The sequence below is a fragment of the Populus nigra genome, chromosome 8 (assembly GCF_951802175.1).
Source record: "Populus nigra chromosome 8, ddPopNigr1.1, whole genome shotgun sequence".
NCBI lineage: Eukaryota > Viridiplantae > Streptophyta > Magnoliopsida > Malpighiales > Salicaceae > Populus > Populus nigra.
The window spans coordinates 20,661,228-20,673,616 of NC_084859.1; the positions used below are offsets into that span (position 1 = coordinate 20,661,228).

Genomic DNA, 12,389 nt, shown 5'->3' on the forward strand with positions numbered 1-12,389 from the left:
TTTGTTATTTGGTACATGGCTCTGCCTCGTAACTCGAGGAGAGAAAAATCTTCCTCGGTATGTGATGGGTCTGACGAAGGTCCTGCATCATCAGTGGACCTACATGGATCCATTAGTGGGCCCATTTGAACTAAAGTTAATAAACTTGTCCTAGGCTGGTCATGAGTGGGTTAATTTAAACTCATACTGGTAAATTAAAATAGCATTATTTCACTCAGTTTTAAGTTAAAATAATATTTTTTTAAAAAATTATTTTTAAATAAAATCAAATTAGATTTTAATCAAGTTACATGTTGATATACTTCGAATGGATAATATTTTTTTTTTTATAGTTGACTTGGATCAAGTTTTTAGTTAATTTGTTAAACCGGGCCCGGGCCAAATCAAGTTTAGTATTTGAACTCGAGGCCCATTTCCAGTTAATTCTGGATGTTCAGGCATTAGCCCAGAATTTATTTGGATTGTTATTTCTAGTTTCTTTGTTAAATAGGCCCAGCTGAAAGGAGTTTGTTGGGCTACATTTGGGAAGCCTGGTTCGGGGCTTATGAAGATGCAGGCCTTTAGTTCATTAGCGTATTAATTAGGGTAAATTGTGTAGTGTTATTAAGTATTAACCCAGAATTGAAAGATCATCTAGGTTTATTAATCAATAGATTGAAGAGGAGAAAACTGCCATCATCTAGGGTTATTACTCAGTAGATTGAAGAGGAGAAATCTGCGTTGGAGACTGGCTGAAAGAGTATGTTTTCCATGTTCTTTTAATATGTTTTTATTAAATTTCGTTTTCTTTTATTTGGGTTATAATATTGCTTGATTATGCTCTTAATTTCTCATGCTTAATTATTCGAGCTTCTTGCTTATTATTCATCATCTGGAACCATATTCAAACGAAGATTAAGGTCAAAATCAAGACTGATCAAGCATGAAAAAATTACACTGTTTCGTAGATTGCTTCGAGGGCCTATAAAATATGTTTTATTAGAAATATATTGCTGACAACATTTTCATAAAAAATAGATATTAGAAAAAAAAATAGATTACAAACTTCTTTTATGGGAATGCATTAAGAATAATTTAATAGACAGTTTGGATTTTTATTTATTTTTTCTTAGAGATATTTTTCAAAGTTAGAACAAAAAAATGAAGAAATAAGTACGTACATAGCCAACCCCATCATGTATAATAATACACATATATATATGAGATCATTATTACGTTAACAATTGGAAATCCATGTAATTGCTGGCAATGATAGTATACTTGAAATCCTTGGTGTAATCAATGACAACAACAATCATTTTAATAATTAAAATACTTGAAAAATGTTAAAATGATGGAAACACAGGAGGGAAAAAAGCAAAAATTGCAGTGCCTCTTTTTCTCCACTGTAGCTAAAGCTATAGCTACAAAAAAGTTATCTTCTACACGCTCCATTATGCAGTTGCAGAGGCTAGTGGATACTAGCTACCATCACAGAACAGATATGCCATAGCTCTGCAAAAGTTCTCCCTCGTGGAAAATTAACTGTAAAGATCAATTTGAGTGATGCTCGATCAAGCTAGCTAGCCCACAATTAGACCCCATGTATTCAGATCGAGTTCAATCAAACGGCTATCAAAGATCTCACAATCATACAACACTTGAAACAAAAATTTGAAAAGAGGTTTTAATCAGATCGCAGATTAAAAAATTTTCATCTAATTTAAGTTAGATCCTAATTCAGAAAATCATCGAGTTAGTATACTCGACCGGCTGATTGAATATCATAACTTATTTGTAAATTGCCTTGGTGGGTCCTTACAGCAACCACATGTATACAAGGTTCATCCAATTTTTAGCACAACAAAAAAAGTAACATCAAAATGCTTAGCTTGTTTCCCACTTTACCATTGTCGAAGAAAGTCTTCAAGTAAATCCAAAGGATTTATTATACAATAATTATTTCTTTCTATGATGGATTGAATACACCATACAATTTCTTCATTTTGATCATACAATATATATATAGGTGTATGTACTTGCTTACAGCTTTGGCTTGCTTGTGAGCATGCGTGCAAAAGCAGCTAGCATATGTTGGATTCCACCACTTATATACCTTGTTTGGCTAGTGCTCAATCACTTAATCATAATAATTAATGTATATGATATTAACAATAATATTACGAATTATATATTGATAACAATTTGATCATTATAATTGTTCAATCAAAATGCTTCTTCTTCCTTATGTACTTCAAATCATTGTGTGAGTGTTACATAATCTTTCTATTTCCTTGTGACTCTTTGAGATGAGAATTTTTTTTTCTTATACTACACTCTTTTAAATATATAGACGAATTAATTTATGTTATTGTATACATTATCTAATCAATGTCCATTCAACACAAAATAAATTCGTATTAAAGCATTCTTCCTCCTTTTTCAAAGACTATATATATATAATACTTGGAAATTAAATCAAGGAAGAAGTGTAGAAGTGACTAGACAACCTTTTAAAATCAATCTTGAAATTCAGTGTAAATATCTTATAATTCTTTTTTAGTGCTTAGAGTACTTTCTTTGCCAACTTGAATTCAAGATAAACCAGTTAAAAGAGTCTAATCAGTATCTTAAAATTTATATATTTTTCCTCCTTTTTTTTATGTAAGAGAGAAAAGAGTTAACAATTTTCAAATCTTAAAACGAATTAATTAAGCATTCTTTGCGATGGTGAAATCATGGCCGACAATGGCATAATCAAAGTATTTGTACCTTTTCCTTTAAAGTACATGTGTTCCTAACTTTGACATGGGTGGAGGAATTTTTTTTTCACTTTCCTTTTGCTTTGAACTTAGGTGGAAGCTTACATTTTCAACCACCAATATGATGGCAGACAGGAACACATTTTATGAAACTTCAAATTAAGAATTTATGGGTTTTAAAAATTTCCTGGTGGGGTTATTATGTCTCCAACAGAGGCTCAAAAGAGAGCCAAAAAGAAAACAGTGCGCAAGATATTGTGTTACCTAAAGCTAGAATGTATGGGGTTTTAGATGTGTGGATCCTTTTCCAAAGAATTACTTCTCTATGGTAGGAGATGCCAAAGTCTTGAACACCCGTCGACCTTGATTTGTCATTTTTACCTACCTAGCTAATTCCTTTTTTAACCTTAAGATTTTCAAAGATAATAAAATGAGTAGCCCAAGTTGTCCATGGCATGTTCGACATCATCACATGCAATGTTAATGTTATTAAATCTTGTCCGGAATTCAATGTAAATTTCAAATTAAATTTTATAAAAATTAATTTAGTTAAATTTAATCAATTCAGCAAGTTAATTTATGATTTGATCGCTCACCTGATAAATTAAAAAAAATTGATGGGCATTTTTTAAACAAGCTAAAAAAACTACTCGTTTCAAAAGTTCTTCAAATTAGCTTTAATTGTTATTTATTCTTCAATTTCGGTCTAAAAATAACAAATTATATGCTATATAAATTATATCTAGGATGTTTTATATACATTTCTTAATTGAATCCTTTTTTTATATTCACTAATTTTTTCAATATGTTCCATTTTATTGCGCAAGAGATAATTAATAATGGATATTGATAGAATGACCTAGTTGAAAAATGTATGAAACATTATGTTAAGGACTTGATTCTTGATGAACCAGCATTAATATAAATAAATCCAGCTGCTCAGATATATTTGCATGTTGAGAGAATTTAATGAAGCATATACATTGTACACCGACAAAAATAGGTTTGTAAATTGAATCATTTATAAAATTTGGTAATTTCTTTATCAAGTACTTTAGTCAAGTCTTGTTATATACATGTCTTTTTTTATTTTTATTGTTGGCATGATGTCTTGCAAAATGTACGTTGTACAATGTTTTGTCAATTCCTAAAATTATAGAGAACACATGTACACATCTCCCACCTAAAATGGGGACATCATGTAGAATCAACAATGAACTAAATATTCTGTCAAAATTATTGAAGAAGGAAGAGGGGTGAATTGATTGTTAGAGGCCTTTTAATTAGGCTATGAAATATAAGGATCCACCTCGCCAGAAATTAAATATGGGGAAATTGATTTTATATCAATCATATTTGAAATCATGATCTTCGTGTGATGAAATTGGACTATCTTGCTTTCATTTCATAATTTGAGTTATTTTTTTGTATAAGCAATTTTTTTAATCTCAAATTAATTTGCTAAGACAACATTATTGAAACAATATGCGAAATTTTCTAGAATTAAATAACAATTAATCTTAATTGTCTTGAAATTTATAATTATACAATGATTATTTCTTTAAGCATTCATTTTCTGAAATAAATTTATTTTGAAGCAGTCATATCATCAGCACAAGAACTCATATAATGACTATTAAATTAATGTAAAAAATTATAATCTAGCCAGAAACATAGCGCAATAGCTCTAGGGACAAAGGACCATGTAATTTCTCTCTCATTTTTCTCTACTTTGGACGAAGCTTTTTATAAATGGACAAGAAATAGCCATGGATAGCTAGAGATTGATCATAGGAATAGGCCGGCAGGCTTCATTTGAAATAAAGCTAAAAGACAAGCATTAATCTCACCCTTTTTCATTTTCCTTTCCCTCTCTAACTTTATGTGCGTGTGCATCTTTTTCCCCTTTTGTCTCCATTAATTTGCAAAGATTTCAAGAAATTCTCCTCCTCGGCAAACAATTGTCTACAGGAAAGTCTTGCTTATCATCTCAATGCTTAATTTCTATTAGACACTATTCACCACGCACGCACACATAGTTAATCAATTCTGATCGAGAGGCATATATATCATTATCATTACTTTTTCTTTTTGAGATTTGAGAAGATTTTATTGCTAGATGGGAAGAAATTGTTCCGAGAAATATATATATATATGAAGCAATAGTGTTGTAGATATGGTTATCTTGACAAAGAATATCATGGAATATTGTTGGTATTTATATATATATACACACTTGGATTTTTACAAAAAATTATTTACTAAATGATGTGAGACCTTGTGCTTGGTGATTTATCAATCATTAATATTCCATTTCATAATTATTTTTTATCATTAAATATGCTAAAACTCACATTTCATGATTTGAATTACTTTCTTGTATAATAAATACCATACTCATTTAGTAATGGTGAATAAAATCTCAACAAAAAGTTCAATATTCTTAGCATTATTAGTAAATATCATCACGCAATCACTTATTGCCAACAAAAGCTGTATTTCAAAAAAAAATTATTTTTTATCTCTCTTCTCTAGTATTCGTCGATGTGATAACCATTAGCAATAACAGGAATTAATGAGCAATGCTCCCATGTATATATATATATATTGTGATGAATAATTGCTATATTCAATGGCGCCAATGCAACCAAAATAAAACTAAGAGATAGGTTTATATATGATGATAAGACTTAGGGGCCAGCTTATGACAGGTCTGGGATAGGTAAATTTTTGTTTTCCAACTAGTTTGTAGGCACTCTTTCTAGCTTATAAATATTGACAAAAATCTTATCACAATATGGCTTTTATATGTCATCCGAAAATTTTCTTTAATTTAATTTGACATATCATAGATGGACCCATTGATTCATCTAGTCCTTTGATAATTAAATGTTGCTGTTCAGGCATTTGATAATAGCAATGCAATTGTAGGACCACAACATTTGAAACCATGCCTGTGAATTGTAGCAATCAACACTAAAAGCATAGCATGTGATTGATCAATCTTTCTTGATCCCAGGTATGAACAGAACCTCTCGATTTAGCTGTATTGTTCACTCTAGCAAGCAGCAAACTAGTTAATGCTCCATGCATCATGACTATACATAACCTTTTCCTGCAAAATTTAACAGCACATATGCATGAACAAGCGTGAAAAAAGGAATACCGGCTTAAATGCTCCATCATGGATGCATGTATGCATTGGGAATGGTGGTTCTTGCACTATTTTATATATGCAATTAATTAAAAGTTGAACAACTATGGAATTGATATTTCAAATCTATATACTTTACAAGCTAACAACAAGAGCAAGATGTTGAACTTTGCTTACCTAGGATGAAAATTGGTTTGCAACATTATTATTAAACCCAGCCTGTTTCATTAAATTGGATCAAACTTGATCTAATAAGATTCAATTAACTTGATAAGTCAACTAGCGATTTGGTACGTAAAAATTTGATTTAACTAAAAAAAAACAATAATATTTTATTTTAAAAAAAATCTTAAAATAATATTTTTTTGAATTAACCCGAGTCATTCAGAATTAATTTGCTCAACTCTTAACTTAGATTTAACTTAAATTATAAGTTGAGATGAGTTTAATAACTTAATTTGAAAGTTAATTTTACTATTGAAAGAGAAAAGTGGAAGAAAAGACAAGTTTTGTTAATGAAGCTTGAAGTTTTGTGTCTAAGCTTTTTGTTATTTGTTTTTGTAGGGTTGTATTAAAGGGAAAACACAATTTGGTTAGAATAGGTTGAAAAATGAAATTGATGTGATATATCTTCTAAAATATTTAGGGACCATCTAAACATGTAGTAATAAGAAAGATTTGATGGCCATTAAAGGATTCGATGAGAATCAAAGAAAATAAAAATGACTAGGAAATGAAAGCAACTTATGCAATTGTCTTTTGGATAGGTCATGAAATCAGCTAGCTTAGTTGAGCTCAAGCGTCAATATTAATTTCCTTATCTATATAGTATAATTAATAGCTTTTGGTAGGTGATGTTATTAAGGGTTTGATCTACCAGCAATACCTAACATATCATCAATTAACATAATTAATTAACTTTAATGATACAACTAAATCTAATTTAATTTGAAACTAATCCCCACTTTAATTACTCATTTCGAAGTAACAGCATTGCCACTTTAAATATCATTATTTATGATCAGGTAGTAGATTTGCAAATAAACACTTAATTGTTTTTAATTGATGTTTGCTAAAAAGTGGTTATAATTATGTCTGCCAACACACGTATTAGCTAGATTTTCAGATTGTTTTCTTATATGATCGAGTTCATAGAATAAACATTGGACCGCAAACGCGATGCATGATAGCCAAGTCTAGCTACTAGCCCTTAATTTTAGTTACTTTTTCCTTTTCTTTTTCTTTTTCTTTTTTATAGAACTCTATTAATTAAGCAGTATTTAATTACTGTTTTGGAATAAAAAAAATAAAGATAAGAATTGAGAAAATTTATTTTCTAGTAACAAAAATAAGTAATTTTCATAAATAAATTTATTTTATATTACCATTTCATAAATCATTCTACAAGTTGGGATGTCCAATTTAAAATCCCTTCCACTCCCTGTTATATCTCAAGTTATGGCTCTCAGTGATGCTTCCCATGTTTGGAAGCAGCAATGAACTTGCCTCGAATATTAATTTGACCTCTCAATTATTTGCTATCCTAAATAATCCTTGAGACAAACCCTAATCTTGATATAGACATAATCCTAAATTTCTGCAATTTATCTGGAGAATAATTTGGTGTTGGCCTGTACAAAAGTCAATATATAATTTAATATAGAGCAACCCACGTGCATGCATTAATATTCCAAACATATTTTTAAAAACAAACAATCCTAATTAATTAAATTAAGAAGTAATCTGGTTTGAACCTGATTTTATGATCAACTGACTCAAGGCTCGGGTTATATATTAGCCAAGTTAATCTTAATAGATCTAGAATTTTTTTTTAGAATTTAAAAATAAAATTATATTGTTTTATTTTTATAAAATCAAATAAGATTTTGACCGCGTCAATCAAGTTACGAGTTAATTTCCACTCATTTAATTTGAAATTTGATTCAAATGGATTCTCAAACAACAATTAACAATGGCTTGAACAATAATTGTAGATAAATCTTTCTTAAAAAGAAAAAAAGAATGAACAAGCTGACAACATTCCATCAACAACCCTAACTCCATATATACCTAAGGTGCACGATCACATACTTCCCTTAGATTATGGAAGCCACCATGTGATAACCATGAAAAGAAAATCTTTTCTTGTCTTTTGTTTGGCTCTATGCAATATGCATTGCATCTTCTCTTGACTCCTTACACGTGTGTCTCCCATTCCCCTTGCTATATTTTTTGCTTTTAGGAAAACAAAGACCCATACTTTAACGAACAACTCATTACACTTAAGAACATATGGCTACCATTAAGTACTGCTAATAATTCTGCTGTTAAAATGATACATTATTATCATAAATAGTACAAGCAACGAGGACACTTTTAGGACTGTGTTCCAACCCAACTAGGTTGGTTGCGACAGCTTCCTAGTTGGCCTAGCTGTTTGAGAGGTTGTAATGAGGTAGAAAAGTGTTCTTCGTGGGATATCATTGATAAATGTTTATTAAACTCAGGTCCATCTGGTCGGTTGAAGACTCGTTCAATCTAGCTTGATTATAAATTAGGTTTTTTTGTTAAAAAAAAAGAGTGAGGATTGATTTTTTTAAATTCAAATAACTCAATAAGTTTATTTGTAACCGGTTAATACAATGAAAATTAAATTTAATATTTTTTTAACATGATTTTATTTTATTTAAAAACAATATAATAAAATTATTTTAAATGATTCGGATCAATCAAATTAACTCATTATCTAAATCTTGAGTTGAGTAATGAATTGGATGAAATTAATAGCTTTAATTAGTATTTATTTTGATTAAATTTTTATAATAATTGAATATAAAATTAAATATAACACATAGTACAATTTGACTTTTTCTTCATAATTATTTACTTATTTCTTTTACAATTGAAAATGAAATTCATAAAATCTGAACTTGTTAATATACCAAACTATTTTACAAAGCGTGTTGCTTCCACTGCCTTTGAATTTGTTTTACATGCACCAAAGACATAATTTACAAAATGTACATAGTTTACTCGCCTAGTTTTAAAAGTCTTCTTATTCTTACAAATAAATTAAGTAATTGAATAGTGTCCCTTGATTAAACTATTTAGATGGCTTAATCCTAAATTAAAAATGAAACATTCATCAAGGAATTAAGTATAATACTTACCGTAGAAATTGCTGGATATGCTTCTATAATCACCTGTCTAACAAACTTATACATGCAAACAAACTTAATCCTTAAAACATAGCTGTAAATTAAACTTGGATCGATGAATTAACTTAATAATCCTTAATTCAACTTAAAGTATGATCTATATTAAACTTTATTTTAAACCAAAACATCAATGTTATATTTTTCAAAAATAAAAATAAAAAACAATATATTTTTGGTAAGGAAAAAATGATATATTTAAGCTAACATGACCATCAATAACCTGCATTTTATATCAAATTACAATCCAAATTTAATTTCATAACTATGTTTTAAACATTATAGTCTTTCTCATCGACAAACTTGTAGTTTTCTATATTTCTCCACAAGCTTGAATAAAAAGAGAGGATATATGTTGGTACGAGTATCAATTAATCTTAATTTCTTGAAAACCAGAAAATTAAGAAATTCTACCATTAAGGTAGCAATTTTCACCGTGAGAAAAGCAAGCTTTAACCTTAAAGTCTGTTTAGAAATGCAAGCGAATTTATATTTTTAAAAATTTATTTTTTTATATATTTTAAATCATTTTGATACATTAATCTAAAAAATATATTTTTTAAAAAATAAAAATAATATCATCTTAATATATTTCAATATAAAAAATAATCATAACTATAATCTATAACTATAATCTTTAAAGATTCCCGTAACCCAAACCATTTCATAGCAAAGAGAATGCCAGCTATAAAGTAAACAGCGAACAAAGATAGTACAGAAGCTGCAGCAGAACCCAATAAATCTACTTCTGTTTTCTTCTTTCCCAAATTAGCCTGGACAATCAGCAGGTTAATCCACACCCATGGTGTACAAAATAGTAAATATACTCTCATAGATCACCATCACTTAAAAAAAGGTAAAACAGCCAAAACCCAAATATATAAAAACAAAAAAAACTAACTATAAAACCCAAATTTTAGCTCTCCATTGCACCCTCAAAATCCTCTCTCCCTCTCTAAACATGGAGCTACCATTATCTACACCACCTCTATCGTCATCACAAAAACCACTGCTTCTTCCTCCACCACCACCGCCGGAAGACCAACAACAACAAAAAGACTTAGTATTTGACAGCATTAGAGCTATCAAAGTCCTAGGCAAAGGAGCCATGGGGACAGTTTTTCTTGTCCATAATCAAGAAACCGACCCAACAGCCAAGAACCCCTTTGCCCTCAAAGTAGTGGAAAAATCCACACTCCACACGAAGTTTGACGCCGAGCGCCGTGCACGGTGGGAGATCGAAGTTCTGAACCAATTATCCACCCCCAAAACAGCCCACCCATTTCTCCCTCACCTCATTTCCTCCGTTGAAACTCAAGAATTCCTTGCATGGGCTGTCCCCTTTTGTCCTGGTGGTGACCTTAATGTCCTCCGCCACCGCCAAAACGACCACGTTTTCTCCCCTGCTGTAATCCGCTTTTATTTAGCTGAAATCGTCTGTGCCCTTGATCACCTCCACGAAAGGGGCATTGTTTTCCGGGACTTAAAGCCTGAAAACATCCTGATACAACATTCTGGTCATGTGACTCTGACAGACTTTGATCTTTCTCGTACGTTAACGAGGAAAACGGTAAGAAATCTTATCTGTAACGCCGCCGCGTCCGGCTGTCATTTAATCACCGGCAACAGAATTGAACAACCTCAAAAGAAGCAGCAACAACAGCATAGGAGGAACTTGACGAGGTGGTGGTTTGTTAATGATAATCAACAAAAGAAGAACGGGTTAAAGAAGGCAAAATCGGCACGAGTTAGTCCGGTGAGTCGGAGAAAACTGAGTTTCAACAACGGAGAACGATCCAATTCTTTCGTAGGCACAGAGGAATATGTCTCGCCGGAGGTTGTAAGAGGGGATGGACACGAGTTCGCCGTTGATTGGTGGGCTCTAGGGATTTTGAGCTACGAGATGTTGTACGGGACGACGCCGTTCAAGGGGAAGAACAGAAAGGAAACGTTTCGAAACGTTTTGTTGAAGAAGCCGGAGTTTTTCGGGAAACGAAACGATTTAACGGACTTGATTGAACGGCTGTTAGAGAAGGACCCCACACAGAGGTTGGGGTATCAACGTGGCGCTTGTGAGATTAAAGAGCATGGGTTTTTTAAAGGTGTTAGGTGGGACCTATTAACAGAAGTATTAAGACCGCCGTTTATTCCGTCAAGAGAGGACGTGGAGTTGACGGTAACGACAGGTGGGGTTGATATGAGGAAGTATTTTGAAGATTTAAGGGCGCCCCCTCCGTCAATGCCTCCGTCACCATCTTCGGATTGTCATAGGAAGTTGTCCGAGTTCTAACCCGCACGTGTGGCAGGTGGCATGTGAAAAAAATTAGCTTAGTTAATTTTTGTTCTTTTTAATTTCTGTATTTGTGTACATAAAATAAATGGGTTAGAACTTGAAAAACACTAGTCTTAGTGAAGAGGAAGAAGAAGAAGAAGAAGATTACTTGTTACAAGCTATAAATAATAATTTTATACATTTATTTATAGTTTATAATTATAAAATCAACTTTATATGCTTGGTTACTTTAATATTTATATATGCACTAATGAGAATTAATTTAGTCCAACAATACTTTATTATAAAGAAAATAAATAGAGGAAGATAGATTCAAATATTTATGGCTCTATGATTGCTATCCAAGTATAAAAAAACTAGAAAAACATGGTGGCTTGTTACACCTATATTATTGGAGAAAATAAAGCATAAAATTAAATGGGTCTTGCGTGGGGATTGCTTATGGGAAAAATTATGCTTCTTGTAAAAGAAAATAATAAATATCTTGCATTTCTTGGAAGAAATTTCTTGAGGATGAGTGCTCATTGTAGCAAGCAATACAATATTTTTTTCTTGAGAAGGAAGGAACAAAAGTGATTTGAGTTTTGTTTTATGAACATGGAAAGAAGTATTAAGAAATTAAATTATATTCAATTAATTATGTCTACTTTTTATTACTTTGATCATGTTAGCTAGTGGGTCTTGATGGCTTTGGTTTTATAATTAATTACAGTGGTAATGAGAGGGATTAATAGGCGAGTGGGGTCGTGAATTTTTAAAATTGACATCATTTTGTTTACCGAAAGATGATAATAATGCTACTGTTCGTTCCGTGAAGAGTGGTGTGAAAAGATCGATGGAAAATGTTGCTGCAATTTATTGGAAGCTAAGATTTAGATTCTTTCATGTTCACGTGCGAAGATCAGATGATGTTTGCCTAATTATTCTAGAACTTCATGATTCTTAATTAGATGATCACTGCCCTTGATAAATATGAGATATTAATT

The 12,389-nt window shown here is 31.1% G+C and overlaps 1 protein-coding gene across 1 annotated transcript; it reads left to right on the top strand.

Moving 5' to 3' along the window:
• Positions 1–10,018: 10,018 nt before the first annotated feature.
• Positions 10,019–11,593, top strand: LOC133700458 (serine/threonine-protein kinase UCNL-like). Its single transcript, XM_062123996.1, has one exon. It carries the CDS (start codon positions 10,072–10,074, stop codon positions 11,398–11,400), a length of 1,329 nt encoding a protein of 442 aa, XP_061979980.1. The 5' UTR covers positions 10,019–10,071; the 3' UTR covers positions 11,401–11,593.
• The last annotated feature ends 796 nt before the right edge of the window (positions 11,594–12,389 follow it).

What these genes read in the sequence shown, in the direction of transcription:
- LOC133700458 (XM_062123996.1), top strand. Translation starts at nt 10,072, where the DNA reads ATGGAGCTACCATTATCTACACCACCTCTATCGTCATCACAAAAACCA.